At 37.4% G+C, this 23,242-nt stretch overlaps 1 protein-coding gene across 1 annotated transcript in view; it reads left to right on the top strand.

The window, feature by feature from the left end:
• MYO16 (myosin XVI) overlaps positions 1 to 23,242 on the top strand; it is a gene marked incomplete at its 5' end in the record, with an annotated part of 102,294 nt that overhangs the window by 21,407 nt on the left and 57,645 nt on the right. Inside the window, 3 exons of the mRNA XM_010022652.1 lie at positions 4,828 to 4,908; positions 5,156 to 5,361; positions 22,659 to 22,761. Of these exons, the coding sequence (XP_010020954.1) occupies positions 4,828 to 4,908; positions 5,156 to 5,361; positions 22,659 to 22,761 (390 nt within the window). The remainder of the gene's footprint in view (positions 1 to 4,827; positions 4,909 to 5,155; positions 5,362 to 22,658; positions 22,762 to 23,242) is intronic.

Raw genomic sequence — 23,242 nt, 5'->3', positions numbered from 1 at the left:
TCTGAACTTGCTTCTTCTTCTTCTAAGTCACGCAAAAAATATCTTAAAAAAAAAAAGGGGGCGGGGGGAGGCTATCAGAAAATTAGTTGTCATATCGAACATCTCTCTTGAGGAGCAATAGCATAATTTGCTGAGTCTATTCTTGACAGAGCTTTGGAATTCCTTCTTCTTCTAGAAAAGAAGCAAGCAGTTCTCATAGTACATCAGCTGCCTCACCAGGCTTCTTGAATCTTACAACTCTATTTTTGGCTTACAGCTGCATAAAAATGATTCTGTCAAGGGATTAAGGAACCTGCTCTCATGTGTCATTGTGGAAGGCTTTATGCAAGTGCATCCATAGAATAGCAATGGGGCTTTCCTTATAGCCCCCCTGCTGATAGTAGCACAACTCCTGTCTACTGTTCTTGTCAGTAATCTCAGTGGAAAAACTTAAGTTGAAATGAATGATGTTGGTTTAAGGCTATATTTAGTGAACAGCTGAGGTGTCACAAGGTGCCTTTAGGTGACTTTCCACTATAGTAAGAGCTTCCTAGAGCAAGCTTCCTTAGGCTGTGAAAAAGATCCTAGCTCCATACATGGAAGGAAATACGAAAAGCACATCTAAGAAGCCTAATCAAGCTGGGGGAAACACCACACAGCTGGGATCTCTGAAACTATGAGATTTTTGATCACTTCAGAATAGCTTTTAACCTAGAGTTACTCTCTTGAGAGATAGAAGACATGTTCAAATTCCTTTGGGAAGAATGATAAATTAAGTCAGAAATTCCAGATTCAGTGAGAATGCTCTGAACTCCTAGGTATTAGATGGAAGGTGGGAAGAACTTCATCCTTCATCTGCCCGCAGAGACAAGGATGGCTTGGCTTCTCAAAGGCAGGCTATGAGGAGAGCTGTGCAGGTGAGACAGAACACTTAGTTTGTAGATGCTAAATTGGCCTGATCTGGCAAGGAACTGTGCTGCCCTGCAGGACTGAAGCAGAACTGTGGGTATCTAAGCTGTTTCTGTGGCAAAAAAGGAGACACTTTTATTTTGGATTAGACATCTGATGCCGGAGCTGGGAGTAGGTAAGTGCTTAAATTCTTTTGTGGATCAATCCCGCATCTGTAACTGTGCTGTCCCAAATAATTTCTTACATTTTCCGGTACAGCCTAAAAAATCCACTGTGATAGGCTAGAATAATGTTGGTTTTGTTGTTTTGTTGTTATTGTAGTTGGAAATGCAATGTAAGAGGCATTTTCTTATCAGCTTAGAATCAAAATGACTATATGTTGGAAAATCATAACCACTGCATTTTTGTAGGAGTTTATCCTGAGGGTATAGGCAATAAAGAAGAAGGAAAGGAAAAAAAAAAAAAAAAGGAAGGGGGAGGAGGAGAAAGAAAGACATTAAGACAAGAATTATCAACCAGAGACTGGCATTCCTTTTACATCTGAAATTTGAGTTGTAACATTCATAGGATCATACAATCAACTAGGTTGGAAAAGAACTTTAAGATCATCAAGTCTAACCATTACCCCAGGACTGATAAGACCACCACAAAACTGTGTCACCGAGGCCTCATCTGCACATTTTTTGAACACTTCAGGGATGGTGATTCCATCACTTCCCTGGGCAGCCTGTTCCAATGCCTGATCACCCTCTCTGTGAAGAAATTTTTGCTAATATCCCATATAAAACTCCTCTGGCACAACTTGAGGCCATTACCTCTTGTGCTATTGCTTACTTATTGTTACTTGGCAGAAGAGACTGACCCCCACCTCACTACAACCTCCTTTCAGGTAATTGTAGGTAAGGTTCCCTGTGAGCCTTCTCTTCTCCAGACTAAACAACCCCAGTTCCCTCAGCTGTTCCTCATAAGACTTGTGATCCCAATCCTTCACCAGCTTTGTTGCCCTTCCCTGGACCTGCTCCAGCACCTCAATGTCTCTCTTGTAGTGAGGGGCCCAGAACCGAACAGAGTATTGGAGGTGCAGCCTCACCAGTGCCAAGTACAGGGGGATGATCACTGCCCTGACCCTGGTGGCTACGCTATTGCTGATAGAGGCCAGGATGCTGTTGGCCTGGACACAAGCTGGCTCATGTTCAGGGGCTGTCAATCAGCACCCTCAGGTCCTTTTCCACCAAGCAGCTTTCCAGCCACTTTTCCCCAAGCCTGTAGCATTGCATGGGGTTGTTGTGTCCCAAAGGCAGGACCTGGCACTTTGCCTTCTTAAACCTTATACTATGGCCACAGACCGTTGATCCAGCCTGTCCAGATCCCTCTGCAGAGTCTTCCTATCCTTCAGCAGATCAACACTCCCAGCCAACTTGGTGTTGTCCACAAATTTACTGAGGGTGCACTCGATCCCCTCATCCAGATCATCAAGGAAGATATTAAACAACACTGGCCCTAACACTGAGCCTTCAGGGATACCATTAGTGCCCAGTCTCTAACTAGATGTGATACCATTTACTACCACTCTTTGGGCTCAGCCATCCAGCCAGTTTCCAACCCAGCGAACTATACACCTACCCAGGCCATGAGCAGCCAATGTCTCCAGGAGAACACTGTGGGAGACAGTGTCAAATGGTTTATTTAAGTCCAAATAGACAATGTCCACAGCCTTTCCCTCATTAACCAGGTGGGTCACCTTATTATAGAAGGAGATCAGGTTGGTCAAACAGGACCTGCCCTTCATCAACCCATGCTGACTGGGCCTGATCCCTCCGTTTTCCTGCACATGTTTTATGATCTTACTGAGGGTCATCTGCTCCATGACCTTCCCCCGCACTGAGGTCAGGCTGACAGGCCTGTAGTTTCCAGGGTCTTCCTTCCTGCTTTTTTTGTACCATAGGTAATGAGAAACACAATATGGAAGGTATTCATGGTGCTGTGTATGGGTAGCCATCTAGACCCATATCCAGGGAAGGGGGCACTTTCAGAGATGAGGTAGGAGTTTGTTGTGATTCTCCTCCCTTTCAGCTTGTCATCTGCAGTCTTATCTACTTCTACTTTGGAAGAATCAGTGGGTTTCATAGTTCATGCAGCAGAAGTCTGGTCACCTGAATGCATATAACAGAAGGCTTTTTTTTCCACTGACTTTATGTTGTTTCTCATTATGAATGCTTTGCTTCATTGTCTGTTAGTTGAAGAACCCACCTATTAGAAACTTCCTGTTATGTCTTCTGGTTAAATATTTAAAATATTCTGCTGGTAAAGAGAGATTTTTTAGGAGGAGGTTTTAGCTTCTTAACAGAGCTTACAAACTTACATGCATAATTTGTTTTATTTTTCTGTAGATTAGAAGTACAAGATTTTCCAATGTAAAGCTGTATATTGGAGGGTAATACAGAACTAACACTTCACTGATGTATTCTTGTTCCTTAGTCCATAGCTGAAGATGTCCAAGTTTGGAGAGTTTGAATTAAATTAATTTTTCTTTTCTTTGCCTTGTTTCCTGTCTCTTCTCTCCTTCATTCTGAACTAAACACTTCTTTCCTATGGGAAGAAGTATGCAAGAAAGGACACGAGCATCCAAAGCATTGTTCTAGCTCTTCCACTAATTCAGGAAATATTTTTGAACTAGTGACTTAATCTGTTGGGAGGAAGGAGTGAATTCATTATCCGTCAAGAGCAGAAAACTACTTTTTAGTTATATTCCTCAATAATTTAGTAAAATTTAACTGAGAAGTGCCATTGGCATGCTAGTGTTTTTTGGGGGTTTTTTATGAGAAGACCTGAAGCAAGCAGAACTCTTACTTTCCTGTTTTGAAATTGGGGATAAATTTGCCTTTAAAATCTTATTGCATCCTAGTAAGTAAGATTTGAAATGAAAAAGAGCTCCAAATTTTGGCATACTGAGTAAAGAACTGTTTACACTGCAATATTTTTAATAGAGTTTGGTTGACTGGGCCAAACTGAGGAAATTTACACTTTTTTGATGGAACTGGAAAAAGACCGGAGTAAGCTAGAACATGCTGACTTGATAGAAAGGGAGTTTTATGGGGTAAGTGGACTCAAGAAAGGCAATGGCAAGATCAGAGGTGAAAAAGCTGTCATTGATACAGAGGTTTGAATCTAAGTGCTTTCCTAAATCCTGTAATGCAGTCATTTTGCCAGCCTTCCTGTAAAAAGTTTAAGAAAACTCCCTAATTTCTGGGACCGCTTTTAGAAGGATTATTGCCATTTTAGTCTCAAAGATAGGAATTAGAACACTAAAGAATAAATTTGTTCCCCAATCCCAACTCTGATGTATAGGATAATATTTGTTCTAATGACATATGAAGTTATTGATAATTTATGCCAATGATGGGTGAAAATAAGTATTAAAAAAAAAGAAAAAAGAAAAAAGGTTAACTGCATTCATGTATGCAGGAAGAAAATAGAAGGGGTTTTTAATATTAATATTATTGTTTTGCTTTCAAGAGTTTTTTAAATGATCTCTGCTTATTTATTCACTTAAGCACCTGCCAAAGACATAAGGAACCTTTTCTGAGTTACAGAATTATGCTATAGGCAGACTGTGTGGGATACTAGCTGCACAAGCCCTGTTTCTACAGTAGGGTTCCAGCTTATGTTGCTTTGCCCAGTTATTTTGAAAAGGTGTTTTATCTTACCAGTGGTGTACAGCTGCTTTTGAAATCAAACCTTTCTTGCCAGTCGTGGCTCTGCAGATACTTGAGGATATTTACCCACTTTCTCAATTCTTTCTGAAACCCACATAATTGTCTATGACATACTATTTGTATAAATGTTTGCCTTTTTTAGTAAATTGTGTATCAATGAAAATGAAGGTTTATTGCCCAAATTGACAGAAAGGTACTGTGTGTGTGCTTTTCTCGTCCACAGCTGTTGAAAAAGAAAGGAACATCCTCATTTCTTCAGAGACTGGAACGAGGGGGCCCAACCACTGTGGCAGTACAGCTCAGGGTTAGTGAAAATCTTCTGGACAGAAATTTGCAAAAAAACCCAACCCCAAACTCAAAGCATTTTAAAGGCAAAATTAATCTCTCCAGACTGCAACAGAAGAAAGAAAAATTGTATGCTTGAGAAAGCCACTTGCATGGCCAGGTCAAGCCTTCTGAGAAAATGATGTTAAAAGTTAGGAAGAGCGAATGTGTTGAGTAGTTGCCTTTGCTGCACAATAATGATTGATAACTGATTTTTTTCCCCACAGAAATCACTCACAGATATCATTGGGAAGCTGCAGAACTGCACACCACATTCTGTTCATTGTATAAAGCCTAATAACTCTAAGCTGCCAGATACTTTTGACAATTTTTATGTGTCTGCTCAACTGCAGTATATTGGTGTTCTAGACATGGTCAAAATCATACGACATGGGTATCCAATACGTCTCCCTTTCACAGACTTCTTGTCAAGGTAAATTCTTTAAGTTTCATAAAACCTTTTTCTTACCTACAGTACAAAGCTTTCTGTCATGTTGTGGTAGTGCTTGTGGTACTGTTTTGCCAAGGAGTCTTTCAGACTTTCTTCAGAGAAAAATCATGTCTACCAGGAAGGGGTATAGGCTTGTTATTTTTTAATTGAAAGAATCGTGAATTTGTGAAAATATATTTGTAAAGCTCATCAGCAGAATGTATTTAACTTTAAAAATGTAACTTCATAAAGTAGTTATATTTTTATAATTTATACTATTTATATGATTTATAAAATATAAAATATTACATGTTGTCTCCAGGTCATTAAAAAACAGAAGAAAAAATAGTCTTAATTTTTCAAATTTATCAGTGTATGTGTCATGACTTCAGTATTTGTACTTCATGTGCTAGGATTTGTTTCTGCATGCTGATGAGTTTTAATGCTCATACCACAAATCCATTTTTATTATTGTCATTAGAAATTAATGAAATTTTGAATTAATGTGAAAAGATGAAAGATAAATGTCACTGATTCTGGCTGAGGGCAAAATGTTTTCCCCTATCCCCAATTCAGTTTTGGAATTGTGGCTCACTTACATTCTCAAATGCTTCAGCAAAGAAAGAGTACCATTTTGTCCAGGAGGTGTTTGGTTAGCAGCCTTATGCACTCAACACATGTTCCTCCACTCTGCATGTTCTGGTCCTTGACTGATATATCGATCAGTCATGATCTGGTCTATGTGTTATTTTGCTTCTGAAAAAAAGCATGGGAATATCAGCTGCCTACACACATCTAAACTTTCAGTTGCATTCTTAGAAAAAGTTGTGTATATTAAGTTACTGCTTGGACAGAATCGTATTCTCTCTGGCAATAGTGTAAATACTCAAAAAGTGCAGAAGTATAGTAGTTTGTAATCCCACATGTTTCAAAAGTAAGCCACCTCTGTCCTACCACAGTGTGAATCCAGAAGTGCAGGCTGGTTGAGGAGAAGATAATGGGAGATTTGGAAAATCAGGCTGCTTTCATATTCAGAAGTGGTAGGGTCGCTCTCTATCTAACCATTTCTATCTTACTGAATTGAACACTTCAAGAGACTATTACATGGGCACAAATCCACAATCTTCTACTGTTAAATCCTCCCAGTTCCTGTCAGGGATTTGGTCCTTGCTATTTAGCTTTTCTCACTGCAAAGATAAAGGTTAGGGGTTAGCACAGCCCTGGTGGGCAGTGCAGAGGTAGCTTCTCTGTTTTGTAAGATAAAAGAGGGTAACCATATGTACAAAGGTCATTTTATTCAATTGGCTTCAATGCCAGAGAATGGTAGCATGCATATTCACTCTAACAGTATACACATGAGTCTGGAATGTTTTCTTTTTGGAGAAACTTTTTTTTAAATATCACTAATAGAATGTTTGAAGATTCAAATATAATTTCAATCTTTTTCCTCCACTCCTTCAAGTATGTCCAAAAGACAGATTTTAACCTGAAAGTCTAGAGGATGTCTGGTGTCTCACAGTAAATACTTTTTTGCAGTAGTGATAGTAAAACAAGGTTAGCAACAAAACCCAATAGCAACGTTAAATGTTTTTTAAGAGTTCTAGTTTTGTTGCTGTTGATCTTTATCCCTTTTCCTCCACAATAAATTATCTTTATAGGTTCTTTGCAGCTGAGCCCCTGTCTTTTTACCTGTTTACACCAGGTCCTAATAATTGTATTGTTATACATTAAAAGAATTAAACAGCATTGAGGCTAGGATGCTGTCACTGAAAATGAAGTCCATTTTATAATAAACCCTGTGAATATATGTTGAACCTACTCAGAAGTTATCAATAATCACTCTGCATACATCTCTTGACACTACTAGACTTGTGCAGAGAGGAACACAGAGCTCTTGCCTCGGTAGCACTAAAAGAAACCACCAGTGCTGTAAGGCTTTTTACAGTAGCCATTCCTGTCTCTCAGGCCAAAGCTTATCTTAATTTGAACAGCAGAATATGCCAATTCTTTATTTTATTCACCATGATGAGTTAACCTTCATGTTCACATTCAACGTATTTGGGTAATTATTTTCATTTCTAATAGCGCAAGCATGTGGGTATTTGTTCTCTTATTGGCTGAAAAATATGTTTTTTTAAGCGGAATTCATAGTATCAGATTGCAGTTCAAAAGTACCATCAATTCTTAATGCAGTAATTATTTTTACCCAATAGACTACAGGTAAGAAAGAGTAAAGAATTACTGAATTCAGAAGTTACGAGCTACCTTTTCAAAAAGTCTTCTGAAAAACTGCCACTCCTACTACATATCTATATTGCCTCAGTGACTGGACAGAATGGTTTTGGAAAGTGGATAATTAGTTTTGGCAATGTTCTTATAAACTGAATTTGTTTGTTGGCTGTTCAGCGTAACTCGTCTTTCTCAGATTTCCTGAAGTTGATGGACTTTCTCACCTTTCAATTTTTTATTTCCTTTGGTGTCAAACTGGTATTTCTAGTGTTCTAAAGAGAATCTGTGGCCTGTATCCCAGTTTGAATTCCCAAAAGATGGTGAATTTCTACCCTCTTCCACCCTCCCTGTAGGTTTTTTTTATCATACAGATAATGTGGTCAGAATAAAAAAAAAAAAATTAATGAAAAAATTTATTTTTGTTTTCTTTTTTGCTGGCTGATAAAAAGACAGAGTGTTTGAATTAGGGGCCTTTGTGGTGAAGAGACAGAATATCAGAAAACCTGGATATTCCATCAGTAATACAGACAGTACCATTGCTTTCTTAATTGGATGAATTTGAAGAAATTTCTATTAATATGTAATTAAGTATTAATATGACTGGTCTCTAACAACTATTTGTAAGTCACATTTGGACTCTTATGGTTGCTAAAAATGACAGTAGCTAAAAAAAGGTCATATTTTGCAAAGAGCACTTCTTCCTGGGCTATGAAACTTAATCATTATTTCTTTTGCTGTCCTTTTTGGATTTACTGGTACTGCTTCTGCGTTATCAAAGTAAAAGTTGACAGCTGCTAGGTGAACCCCTCAATCATTAAAGTTCATTGATCAGAAGAGAAATCTTATGGAAATTCTAGTCCTTAAGTGGAAGCTGTGACAATTACTGTCAATGAATATATAATAAAAATGAGAATTAATAAGGTCAGATGCTATTAAATGCTGTAAAAACAGGCAGCACCAATATAATTATGAAATGATATATGTGATTTCAGTGAATTTGCCAACTCCAGCTGCAGTGTTTCTGCTGAATTTGCCTGCAGTGTTGGCTCAATTTCTAAAGCTCTTTGAGTAGAGAGACAGAAATCAGTTTTTACCTTATCTTTAAAATAGAAAGCCTTGAGTAATATGTATTTTATGCTCCTGGAAAGGTTTACCTGTGCATTTTGTCTTACGTCTTCAGAAGCATTCTCCTAATCTCTGAGCTAGATTATGAAATTGTAGCTTTGCTTTTAAGTCAAGGCAGTGGCAGAAACAATTTTGTGAAGAGTTCAAAGTTTTCAATTTGCAGCTGAAATTGTACTCAAAGTATCCTCAAATATCCTTTTCCTGGAAGAAACAAAACAGTAAAATAATCACAGGATTAGGAACTGCCTGCACATGCCTGTTTCCAGCATTTAACATTTTGATATTTTATTTAAAATGAGAAAATTCCACTCAAGATACATAAAAAGCACCTTAGTAGGAACTTAGTAATTTGTTATGTTTTTCATATTCAGTGCAGTGGCAAAAAAGTTAAGTATCAGTGTGTGCTCTTTTACCCGTGTAGAACAATAGGGCTCAGAAATGTACTGAAGCACAAAGAGAGACTGGTTGTACAAGCTTAATATCTAGAACCTAATTTCTTTGTATTAATTAATAAAATAGATCCTGGCTGACTTTCACATCTTTCACCTCACTTGGTGCTCAAGGAAGACATATAAAAACCATTTGGAATATAAATTTGTAAAAATAATGATAGTGATCAAGGACCCATCTAGAGTAATGAGGTGAGCTTATATTTCTTGCTCAATGAAGTACAAGAATACAGCTGTTCAGCCATGTTCAGGTCAAATGAGGCAGTAAGATGCTCTGTTTCACTCATTCTGAACAATTTTATTTTGGTACTATCCTCCTCTACAAACCACATCTCTCCATTAGTGTTTTGTAAATTAGATTAGAGATTAAAATTTTCTTTTCTCTTTCTTCTTTAATGTGTTTCACCAACTCTGCTGCACTGCATGTACCATGCACTTTTCTCTGCCCATGTTTTAGTTTCCTTGGTCAAGGAAGAATTTATGAACTACTGCCTTAGAGATTACGGTTCACGTCTCGTGTATTTCTTGTGTCAGTGACACTGCTTAGCGATGGAGACTGCAAGGTCCAGTTGCACAGGCCCTGAAAGAAGGCATCTCCGAGTTTGTGGCAAACCTTCAGGGCTGTTGAACCTCAGGATAACCCCTGTGGATTATGTGAACTGATAAGCAAATTTATCCTTTCACTTTGCTGATGAGAATTGCAGGACTTTTATGAGGAAAAACATGTTGTTCAGAAAGTCTAAAAAATTGTCTGCTAGTGTGCTATTCCTTCTCTTTATTTCTGCATGTTTTGAGGGTTTCTTGGAATTTCATTTCTCTCTCTCAGGTTTCTAGAATGTCTTTTGCAGGTTTCGCTTTTTCTACTCAGTCTTCCATCGTGGAGCTCCCATTCTTCCTTCTATTGCTGCTCAAGGAACAGCAGAGAAAATTTCATACTGTGAAGGAGAACGTGAAGGCTGTATCTATAAGCATCTCTTACAGTGGTGTTGCAAGAAGAGTCACTAGAGTGTTATGATTCACCATTTCCAATTCCCTTTGAAAACTGCTTAGGTGGCATTAATCTAACCTTTACTTTTACCAATGCATATGCAAACATACAGCTCAGTTTATATGTGTTTATATGTAGCTGTTTGTGCCAACTGCTAAGACAGTTTCAACTGCAGTTGTTCAAGTACAGTATCAGACCACTTTCTTTTTTCCTTTTTTCTGCTTCTCTTTCTTTTTGGTGGTTTTTTTATTTGGTTTTTTGTTTTGGGGTTGTTTTTTTTTCCTCTCTGTCTTTCCTCTCACCCTGTTTTCTTCTTGAAAGCAGAGAAGTTCTAATATTTTGTAATGTATCATTTGTGAATTAAAAATGTGCAGCAAAATATTTCAAAGTCTTATAAGCAAGTTAGGCAGGGCATTAGTGAGAATGATGTACTGAGTAGACTGCAAAGCGATAGGTCATCCCACTGGCCCTTTTAGGTTTATTGTCTGCTATACAATAATATCATCAGTCTTGTCATAGAGCACTGCAATTGATATGTGCCATGAGAGCTTAAATCCTTGCAAGGAGAGCAAGGCATCATCTGACAGATGTTAAAAAGCAATATTCCATTAAAGTACATCGGTGATATCAATTTATACCAAATGGCAATCTTGCCATTTTGTAGTTTGTTGCTTTAGAGCTAGAGCTGGAAGTGATATTTCTGACTGAGAGTAATCATTTTTGTTTGTCTTTCTTTTAGAATGCAAGTAAGGTGAGTAAATGAAGTATTTTGAAGTCATCAGTTCTGAGGGCATCTTAAATCCAAATTCATAAACATGGTAATGACTAATTTCCTGTGAAAAATGAAGGTCAGCCACAAAGTTTTAAACTGTGATTTTTAAAATGACTACATCTTTGCCAATTTTCTCTATTCTATAAAGAAGTGTTATGTGTTAACCCCAGTGGTCAGCTTAGCCCCACACATCCGTTCATTCATTCCTCTCCAGTGGGGTGGGGAAGAAAATTGGAAGGGCAAAAGTTAGAAAACTCATGGGTTGAGATAAGGACAGTTTAATGGGGAAAGCAAAAGCTGTATGTGCAAGCAATGAAAAATAAAGAATTAATTCTTTAGTTCCCATCAGCAGACAGGGGTTCAGCCATCTTCAGGAAAGCAGGACTCCTTCATGTGTTTGGAACAATTTACAGAGGTATCAGAATTATTCTGAATTACTAATCGCTTGTGAAATCTTGCTGATAGGGGATTGATTATACTGTAAAAGATGACTAAGACCCAGACTGCACTGGCATGCTCCCTGGTGAGCCGCAGGTATTAGAACTGGTGTACATCACCTGAGGAGTTGCCTAGATGTAAGCAGATATTTGGGACTGTCTTACAGGCTATAGGCTGTTTGAAACATATTTGTACAATATAAAAGTATAGTGATAGTATCTGGCCTATTCATGTTACGAACAAACTAAATAATTCTGTGTGTTGCACATACTCCAAGTGTAGACAGACTGTTCTGATTTACCCGCTTTGGGGTAGTTTCTTTGTAGCTGTTTGGCTTGCTTCCTCCATTTTTCCCCTTAGGTTTTCTTTAATACTCGAAAGACAAGAAATTCACCTAATTAGCCTGGACATAGTGTATAGAGATAAGTGGTCACTTTTAGGTATGATTTGACTGATTTATTTTAGGTTTATCCATTTTTACAGGCATTTCACTTTCTCAGTCTAGTTCCCATCCATGGCAAGGGATAGAATTGATGGTTTGTAACAAGCTCCGACAAAATCAGAGAAAAACATAGGGGCTTTTAGAATTTTAACACAGACAGCTTTTGGAGTTATGCTATGGTATCATCAGTTCTCTATCCACAGAATAAGTAGTATTGTACATGAAAAATACCAGTCCTTATGTTACATGTCTAACATTCAACCGAGAATGATAAGGCTACTGGTGTTTCTGGAGCTTACTGACGGTGTTTCTTTTTTGACTGGAGTTTTCAATGATAGCTCAGTCATCTAGCTTTAGTATCTATTTAGAAGGCAAAAATAAATAAAGCATTGTTTGCTGGGCATCTTCTGACTTTTATAATGCAACCCTCATTTGCTAAAGCAGTTACAAATGGGTGTAAACTACTGTGTTATTCCACTGAAGTCAGATGAATTATTCATGTCATGTACTTAAGAGTTCTGCAGGATCGACATGAAAAAGGGTCCCTTGAGCGGGAGAGATGTAATTAGGTAATAAAATAGATACAGGGAAATAAAGGTGGCATGATCAGTTTTAAGTCCAGCAGTTCCTAACTTCCAAATGTTTGGTGTGCAATCTTCCAGCATTATTTATATGGCATTAGTATAGAATGTATAAAACTTAGTCAGAGGAGCTTCTTACAGGGAGGTTATTGTTGTGCGCAGTACAGAATGTCCTGGCTTTTAGGCTGTTTCAAAGATAATCTCAAGGCATTATTCTCTCTCCACTACTAAGGTTATACAAGGTACTTTTTGTGCTCTTTTGTCTTCTGCCTTCTTTTAATATTTTTTTTCCCCTAGCTATGTTCATTTTATTAGGCAATGATAAATCTATTTGGCACATGCAATCACAATTCCAGCTGAACTGTTTCAGCAGTCCCAGTGGTTTTCTTTATTTTAAGGAAGAATCTGTGATACTTTAATACGTGTATTTCATTTCCAGAGTTAAGTGCCACCCGTGGTACCTCTGGACTGACATTCAGCTTCCACTAGCATTTGACATTTCTTATCCCTCAGGATTAACTAAACATTTATTAAATCACTAAATAACCCTTTTACCATATAGTATCCTTAGAAGATCTATGCATATTTTACATCTGTGAATGTAAAAGCTTGTGCTGTTTCTAAACATGCAGAAATATTCCCATAGACTATTAAAATACCTACCACAGTACTGGATTCCATCTAAAAGTCTGGATTATAAAAATAAAGTTACATTTGTTTACAAATAAGAATATTGGAAGTTCTGTGTGCCTATAACAAGCAGTTAATACCATTAAATTATTTCAGAAACTTGATGTTTCAATGAACATAATTATTGAGTACTTCATAATTTGCTGACATCACGTAATGACAAAGATAATGGACATAGATTAATATATGGTAGTAAGAAATTCAGATGAATGCCTGCCATAGAAATAAATCCATTAAAAGAAAATATTATCAACCACTTATATCTTCACTAATACTTATACATTGAAACCCTTTTAAGGAAATGCCTGTTAAAATAATAGACCTCTAAAATTAATACAAACAGCCCCTCTTTAAAATAAACATTTTAAAGAAGTGAGTATGCAACACATTAGTTTATGCAAATGGCTCTATGCAGGACCTTTGAATTATCTAATAATGGTGCAAATTGTCACATGGGTAGATTAATTTTACTGTATAGCTTTAAAATAATCCCTTTGTATTCACTGATTAATTACATATAACTGTGTGCTTTCAGTGCCTAGAAAAATATTAGTTGCTCTTGACTGGGTTTTTTTCTGCCTATACGACTTGTATAAATGCAGTCCAGCTGCCCCACACTCGAAAGCAATTGTGACCCTCCTGCTGTTTTTTCTTTCTGCTCTGTTGTTCTGCAGCTGTTGAATTCTTTCCGCTCAGCTCAGACATTCATGGTACTCCTTTTCTCCTTATCCACATCTTGATATTCTTTACAACCATTTAATCTTCAGCAGAAGACTTCCTAAAGCTAGATTTCCTAGTCAGACTGAATAATAGTAGGCAGTTAATACTGGTGACATCTGAGAACAAACACAAAATCCTATGCAAGCATGCATTTAAAATCCTTTTATGTATCTTAATCACTGGGTCTTTGTCGTTTTTTTTTTTTTTCTTAGACCAGCGTGGCATTAATTTAACATCATCAATTTTAGAATTACTCTTGCTGTACTCCACAGTAAATGACACAGTAAATGACAGCAGAATCTTGTCCACTATTGAGACAGTATGCCAAGGAGCAGCCTTAACCTATCTTGAAAAATGTTGCATTTGTACAGTTTGTCTAACCATTATACAGTTCAGAGCCAGGAGAATCCCTCTTACCCAGACTGGTACTACTCACAGGGTTCAGAGGGCACAAGGGAAGCTCCCACAGAAGAGAGGTAAAGACAATATTCCAGAGAAGCTGTTTTGCTTGTATGGTTTAAGAAGGTCCTAAAAGCCTTCCCTGTAATCCCAGTACCCCTTGTCTGAGATACTAGTGAGCACTGTGGGAAGGATTTTATGTATTTCCATTCCTCTTTGCAGAGTCAATGCAGAGAAAAATAAAAACAAAAGCAAGCTAAAAATAAAGCATCATCTAGGTGGAACGTTTAATTCAATCCTATTTCCCTTTATTATAAAATTCTCCATTTAACTCTGGTTTTGTATTCTGCTTCTGCAATATATGTCTTTCTTGATTTATTTCCAAATGATTTGGGAAGTGCTTTCTGGGCAAACAATGAGGCCAATGAAGATGTAGCTACCTCTCCAGGCGACGAAGTGTGAAAATGTGTAAGCTGACACTGGTGTTTCAACTCAGTATCACATCACATTTCTGAAAAGGCCTTGTGTATTTTTCAGGAAAAGTCAGAAGTCACTTTGCTTTACACAACCTGTTCGCAGTTATTTTAGGCATCTGATTCCAGGCTTCCAAACGAAAGGACAGGAGCTGGGGCTAAGCATGTCCTTCTCCGAATACCATTTAAAAGTCTTTTCTTAATTTCACCCCCTTGTAATACCATGCCCACCACTGTGCCTGCAAATCTGCGGACAACAAACATGACCTTGTCCTGTGCCATTTGAAGGACAACTTTCTATCCTATCCTACTTAAGACTGGCCTACTGGTGAGGCCCAGCAGCAAGTATGCTGGAGACCACGTGCACAATACCATGATAATCACCAGAACTCCTTGTAGTATGATCGTAAAGGGATGCATAAGACATCTTCGAATTCCTTGTGGCATGAGTAGTGAGATGTGGCTCAGACTCGCAGGGCAGGTTTTTCCTCTGTGTTAGGAAAGGGCAAAAATTTCCCCATCTGTTCAATCACTTTTTGACTCCTACTCACAGGCATTCCTTTATTCTGGCCTCTGTTAAAAAAGAAAAGAGTACCTTTGGATTTTCTGTAATTTTAGACCTTTTAGTTTTGCGGGAGGACTTTTAATTTTGAGGCCCTATTTTCACATGGCTATGTCGGTGCAGAAGGACACTAGCTTCATTTCACACCAGTCCTACATGACTCCTGTGTTATACAGAATCAAATTAGCAGGTTCATAAAGAAAGGTAAATTTGTTCTACAGTCCATATATTCTGTGGATAGGAAAGCATTTAATGCTCTATATGCATGTTTGTGGAGTGCCCAAGCATGACGAGGCAGTTAGCTATGGAGAAGGTCTGCCTATCAAGAGGTAAATGCAAACATTTACCGAGTTGAGGCAAGTGTTCATGTAATAGGGCTGGTTGTCTGTTTGGTGCTAGCATATTTCTGAGTTAATGTGTCATTTTTGCCAACTTCTTAACTAAATTTATTTTTACATTGCTTTCTCAAGATGGAATGGGAATGTCAGCTTTAAGTAAGATGATGCAAAAATATTGTAATGCAAATCTTTAGCAGATGTTGTGAATTCATTTTTTATTTGCATAGCTGAATCCACTAATCTCAAGAGCTGAACTATAATTTATATTCTATTTATTATTCTGCTGCCACATTGTCTGAAATGAGGAAGCCCATACTTAATTACATGAAGTATATGAATAAATATTCTAGGATTAAGAGACGCATATCTTTGTTATTTCTTCTCTCCAGAAACTGAAATTCAGATGTCTAGGAAAGATTAAGGGTGGCAAAACCTAATGCAAAAATATGGCATTTAGAAAACAAAAAAAAAGAAAAAAATCCTTTCAAGTAATTTGTCTGTCACCCATCACAAAGTAGTATCTTTATCTAATAAATTTATATTACTTTTTATTCAGTCGAAATTGAAATATCCTGCATGACCGCTTCTTATGCAAGGGCATTCTGATCCAGTGGATTTCATAGTCCTGATCTTCCCTCAAAAGTCTGTACTGAGTTCCACATAAGGCCAGTGGCTGACTTGCATGCAGGTGACTGTAAAATTTTGTTCTGGGGATTTTATGGATCTTTTCCACTCTCATATCTTAGTAATTAATTTTTGTCTTTTATCCTGGTTGCATACTGTATATGTAACTCTGAGGTATTTTCCTTTTTTCATTTATTGATCTGCAGGTCTAGCCATGAAATCCTGTGTTGCTTGATATCAATTAGAATCTTAAAAAAACTAACACTGGTATGATTGGCGGGTACTCTAAAAGTTTTGGTTCATTGCGATAGAATCATAGAATGGTTAGGGTTGGAAAGGAGCTTATCATCTAGTTCCAATCCCCCATGTATAGTTATTGTTTCAAAACTATCAGGCAAATTGCATTTCATGCTCACCTCTACACCAATCTGAATTATTTCTGTAAGTTTGTATGAAGCAGCCTCAGTGCAAAGTGTGTTTTGTATAAAGGTGAATATTACTGTCTTCTTACACTATATTTCTGTACTCCTACAAAATTCAGTTGGTTTGTCTGCTATATTCTGTTACTTACAATGGCATCTTTTTCTTCTCCACATCCAACGATTTATTCTCTCCAAAATTTTGAATACTTGCTTTGGTTGTTAATATTTATGCTGTATAATGAGATATTTATGTTATATATATTGTACAGAGATTGGCAGAATCACTTTTCATTTCTTTTCTTGGAAACTATAATAATCTATTTCCCCTTTTCTAATTATGTGGAAATTCTCATGTTCCTCATATTTCAAAAATAATTAGGTTATTCCTTCAAGAAAAAATGAAAAAGAAATATAACACAGGGAAGTGGAATGCGTATATATCCGTTATATACACCTAGCATTAATCAAAATTCCATCCTGTTCTTTGCTACTGACTGCTTTTATAAGGTTTCTATTACTTGAAAAATTTCCAGGTATCCTTTCTCTTTTCTTTTCTTTTCTTTTTTTTTAAAGTAAGTTTCTGTCTTCTGTCTCTTCTGTAGATAGGTCCTCTAGATATTTCAGCTCTCACTCGATAGATAGTTCAAATACAAACTATGCCTAACCCACTCTCCCCATCCTCCCCAAATCCAAACAAAACTAAAAATCCTGACTTGTGAGCACGTAGTGACAAATTCTGCAAACAAAGTCCATCTCTTTCACATACTTTACAGACATAATAATACATCAATCTGTTACTGGTTGTCAAAGGAAGAAAAGAGGAAGTTTAGAAAGGGAAAAAAGAGAATTTAGCAAGACAGCACAACCTGATTTAACTCCTTTGTGATGACAATTTTTACATTTCTTCCATCAGAAATTCAGGATACAAATTAATTTTGATTGCTGCCTTTTATTCACTGCCTTTTGAACAGACCTTACTAAATCATGCCATTTTACCTTGGCAAACAGAATACATTGTAGTAAACAAAGGAAAGAGAAACTGCAACATAATCAATTACACTCTAAGGACTGATTATTTTTCCTTTCATAAGTTGTGTTTAGATAGATAGTTAAAACTGAAAACTATGTTACTTGGTACTCCTATAAAGCAGTTACATGCCAGCTGTATGTGATTTTTATTTTTTAAATAACAAGACAAAGTGTTGGGAAGGAGTTGCTTTCAGGAAAGGTTTGAATTCTGGTGTTAGAAGCTGTCCTCTTATGTTGGATTGCAAGTCAGTAGCTACCTCTGACTTCATCATTTTTGGTCTCTCTTAGCTAGGCAAGAGAGAGACCTGAGAAAAAGAATAGCAGAAAACAAACAAACAAATGAAAAAAAAACCAGTTCTGAGGCTTCAGTTTCATCTATGTTGTTTGCTTAAGATGTTGATTTGGAGCTGCTTCTTTTTGTGCCCTTCATACTTGCCCTGTTCCTTCCATCAGTATCTTCTTTACATGTTCATGTGCTATTGAAATGTAGTGCATGGTGTTTTTTCCAATGCTTAAAGATTTGCTGTGCATACAGAACTGGGAGTACAGCCCTGAAGCCTATTTATGCACATTCTGTGTAAATCAAATAGCGTGCTGAGCCTTAGAATATTACTGTGGGTTACCGTGCCATAACCTGAGCTGGAGAATATTCTGTCTCAGGAAAAACAGCCTGCTGGATCTTGTCAGCTGTGCACTTAGGGAAGTGAGGGAGAAAATTATCAGATAACATCCTTATCTGTGAAGACTCAAGAGAACTGAGTTTTCCATATTCACAACCTACCTGAAGGTATTGGCAGCAGTATCTAGTCCAAACAAACAAAAAATCTCCCTGATAAAGAGCATCATTCAGAAGCAAAGGAAGAGAGGTCAGAACACAGCTGCTGCAACATCAAATGATGCTGGCCAGTCTGTACATGTTCACTGTGCTAGCCTATCTAGCCAAAAGGTCTTTCTTCTGCTTAGAATGCAAAAATGACAAGTTAGGACAAGGAGGGTGCTAAGGACAAAGCTTCGGAAAATGGAGCTTCTCTCACACTGATTTCCTGTGGAGGGGCAGTGGGGAGAGCTCCCCCCCCGATGGTAGTGTTCCCTGTCTCAGCTTGTAACTAGAAGAGGTCTTGCATTTATGTCTTAATCAACACTACATTAGTCTTGACATGGTGGTGGAGGAGTGCTGATTCAATTTAATTCTTTAAATCTCCCTGGTTTGTATTTTGGTTTGGATGCCTTAGTGAATGAGTTCCTCTGGCTAGGCCATGAAATACTGCTTTTTATCAGCTACTTGACACAGCTAGGAGAGAGTTTCACTTTGTTTAATGTTACATGTCTATGCTAGAGTCAAGAGCATAGACTATCTTTATACTCAGTGGAAACAAATGGAGATCTTACAGTGCACAATTCATCTGACCTATTTTAAGCATCAATATTACAGTAGGGTATATGACACCTGAACAGTGTCTCCTACAACCTTTTAAGAAAGTCTAGACAACAAACTCATCAATCCAAGTTTAGCTGAAGTGTGTTTCACCTGAAGACATTTTTTAGTAAGGTAGCTCACTGGCTTCCTCAGAATCGTCTCTAAAGCTTTACAAATACACTCTGCATTATTCACTTGGGGCAAAATGTATGACCCGTCAGTAAGAAGAAGCCTGGTGTTTAATTGAGTTTATTCGTTGATTTCAGAGGGAACTAAGGTTGCACTGGTAGAGGAAGAATTCTCTGATAAATGAAAGTTTCAGACTCTCTAGATTGCGTTTCCCTAGAAGCATGCCCTGTTGTGTGCAAGTTACTCAAGTTTACCTATACAAGCCTGCACCATAAATTCAGCATTTTTGTAACTGTTTTCTGTGATACAGTAGATTTGAAAATAGTACGTTCTTTTGCTATTCTTGAGACCATGAAAGGGTTAAATTTAAGAGGACAGTAAATTATTGTCTACATGGTAACACATACTCAGTTCACAGTAGAAGAGATCTAATACACTAAAGATACGTCATTTTTCATTTTTATAATAATGTCTCACAAGATTTTATTTCTTTCTTTATATGTTAGTTTATTGTCAATTTTGATTTGCTTTCTTTTTAACATAATTTTTTACCGAAGGTAATTGCAAGTTTAAAATACAAAAAAATCTTAAGCCAAAGCTGTAGTGTGTGGTTATCTCCCCAAAAGGAAAAAATACTGAAGAAACTTTAAATATTTTATCTCACTTAAAATCAAGTACAAAAAAGATCATATTAAGCTTATAAATCAAATAAACTTATGATTAGACCACCACTTTTGTCCAGAACATATTGGAGCTGCCACCAACAGGTGTGTTCTGCTCATTCCCACTTATCCATTCCTATTATTTCCCTGGTGTTAATGCTGGTATTTGCACATCTGCGCAAAGAATCAAGCCAGGGAACCATTCTGGCTGAAAAATTGCTACAAATTTTGTGTTAGTTTTATTTAGATAAAAGATTACAAGATAAAAATGGTTGATCTGAGATAACAGATAATGACACCAGGCTTAAAGGTACCTTTTCATCCTAGGTTCTTAGATAGCCAGTATATTTGAATGAGATAAATAGGAGAAATAAGGAAGTTCTCTTAGTCCCTCTGTTAGTTACTCTGCAGGTGAGTAAGTCAGCCAGAGAAGCAGACCTAAAGATGAGTTTCCTCTCAGCCACTCAGAATGCAACAAGCATCCAGCCTGGACTTTTATCTATGGTCAGTAGAGAAAGGCACCTCCAGAGGGCAATCTCTTCTCATTTTAACAGAAGTATCTGGGATGCACAGAACAAGTCACCCTATGGAAATACCTATCTTCACAGACTTGTCTTGAGAACAAGATGACTAACTCAGACTGGGAGTGTAGCTTTTCAGTGTCTGTCATAGGGAAAGCTGGATCATCTTCCAAATGACTTGCTATGTTCACAGAGGAAGTTCGTGGCAGAATTAAATTTCCAGAGGTAGCTCTTTTCCTGCTACTACAACCATTAACCCTTCTTCCTTTTCTAAGATAGAGTTTGCTTTAATGGATAAGAGGGAATTGTGAACTCTAATTAGACTTCCAGGATTATATGGTAGAATTTCCGAGACTTTTAAAGCTGGGGAAAAACAGTGGATCATTTTTGTCTGGCTTCCTGTATAATACAGATTGTAAAGAATAGTTATCCTTGAGTCCTGTGATTTTCATGGATCTAAAGTAAATCTGATTCAAACTTAGAATTTGACATTTTAAATTTCAATTTGGATCTATTTCAGGAATGAAACATGTTTCTTTGGGTTTCTGTTGTGAGCAAGTTTCAGGCTGACCACTTTCTCAGTTACTTCTTCGTGCATTGTGAGTCAGCACTGAATCATCTTTGTTTCAGTCAGCAGTTGCTAAGCTTGCCAGCAGTTGTCTCTCTAACACCTCTGATTCTCCATGATTTCTAAGAAAATTCAGTTGATACAGGCATGGAAACAAGGTGGCCTCAGCCTTAATAGCAGTCTATAAAACAAATGTCTTCGTGACCATACATCTATTTGAACAATGGGGAAAATAGGTTCCACAGTTTCCTACTGCTAATACAGAGTGTTAGACTAACTAAAAGGATCTCTGGTGAAATTTTGGCATCTTCAAACCAGCATTTCTCCAAACAATTCCTGGGCACAATTTGGGAATTAGGACAGGCTAGTGACCAGGCCCAGAAGGCAGCTTAGTTGTGGCTACGCTCTGTTGGAAGGTGACAGAGTTTAATAGAACATAGCAGAATATTTAATAAATAGGCTGGGTTTTTGCCAGATGCCAGAGAAATAATGCCTCCCACATTTCATTTACTAGTGTAGATGTAGTCATGGAATCCTCAGCAGGTCTGCTACGAGACCAGACTGCAGGAGCTGAGATTTCCAAAGGTCTGTGCAGCTCCAGAAAACTAGAAGTCTAGGTTAAATCTGGTCTTGGAGCACTTTGCCTGCAGATGTTGCTCCAGAGTTGCTACAGCTTCAGGGACCACTGATGTCCCTGGAGTCATTCCCACCCTGTAGCTTTGCCTGCTATGGTCTGTGTGAGTGGTCCCAAGACAGCAGAGTTTTGAGCTGCACCAGAGCTACAGGTGAATTCAGCTGTAAAGAACCAAATAAAAAAGATGTCAGGAAATACAGTTAGCATGCAAACTTCAAAACGTACACCTATTTCACTGGGAGATTAATCAAAAGTGACACATTTGCAAAATCTTTCCTTTTAAAAACTGGCTTTTTATAATGAAAAAGCATTCCAGCTTATTACACGCAGTCAGATCTACACTGAGGAATACCTTCAGGAAAGTGTAGTAATAATATGAATCATCAAGATGTATAAAATCTATCAGTTTCTTTAGTAATATGTTGTTATAAGTCCACTGTTGAAATTTGAATTTTATACTGTATTTGACTTTGTATGACTGAAGTTTCTTACATTAGTTCATCTCCTACATCAAAGAACTCTTTAATATCTAGCATTTTGTCTCTGAAGGTACTCCATGCTGCAATCAAGCCTTCTCTTGATCTTCTTTCCAACAACCTAAACAGATCAAGTTCCTTAAAGTTTCTTTGCTGTAAGACTTTCAGTTTGAAATTAAGAAAAGAATTATTTCAGACTGATGGAAAACATCAATGTCACTTTCTTACGAATTACTCCTTACTAGGCATATGTCATATGACACATACTGAAAAAATATTTTCCTCATTCCAGTGACCCAGTTTAGTACCAATGAAATCAGTTGGTGAAGCTTTGCATTCTTTCTGCACTGATTTGCAGTGAGGCATCCAAAGAACAGATAGGAAGCAAATCTGGATTTTAGGCATCACTTGTCCGATACTGTTACTAACCAAGGTCACGTCTAATAATATACAAGATTTAAAGTGATTTGCCTTCTTGTTTAATTCACCCTTAGCAAAACCCTATGTTTCCGGTTCAGATACCAAAGATTTGAGAGTCAAAGGAGAACTGACAATTTCTGCAAAGAAGTCAACCAGGCAACATTAGAGTAACTCTACTTCTGATTTTTCTAGGTATAAAGATTTGGCTGATACAGAAGCAGGAGAGAAGAAGAAGTTGTCTGCCAAGGAGAGATGTCGTCTTGTTCTTCAGCAGTGTAAATTACAAGGCTGGCAGGTTTGTGATCTACAAAGCAATTAAAATATCATTCTTTAAACAAGCTAGCTGAGTCATTTCCATTGTGGCAAGCCACCAGATCCTTTGCACAGCAGCATATTCTTCTGACATTTAATATATGCTTTGAGATAGAATCAAATTATTTTTTGAGTTTTCTAGCATATGAGTAGCTGTGATCATTGTGTCAAAAAATCACTGTATTCTTGTGGGAAGGAAAAGATTTCAATTAAGCGTGTACATTGTGTAAATTTGCAGCCAGGCTTTTAAAGGTATCTGCTGTACATGTTAGTGATTGAATGGTTTCTGAACTGCAAAAAGACCCCTTCACCTTTTCTTTATGTAAAATCCTATACTAAATGCTATACTGTCATAAACAACTACTTAGGACTTCCCAGCTCATCAGTGCCTTTGTAGGCACTAGCATGCTGCTCCAGAGATAGACCAAAGTACCTAGGGTTGTCTGCTTTGGGTAGCTTTGTAA

The sequence above is a fragment of the Nestor notabilis genome, unplaced genomic scaffold (assembly GCF_000696875.1).
Source record: "Nestor notabilis isolate BGI_N333 unplaced genomic scaffold, ASM69687v1 scaffold5159, whole genome shotgun sequence".
Taxonomy (NCBI): domain Eukaryota; kingdom Metazoa; phylum Chordata; class Aves; order Psittaciformes; family Psittacidae; genus Nestor; species Nestor notabilis.
The sequence above is the reverse complement of the archived record's forward strand: the minus strand, read 5'-3'. Positions and strand labels throughout refer to the sequence as shown.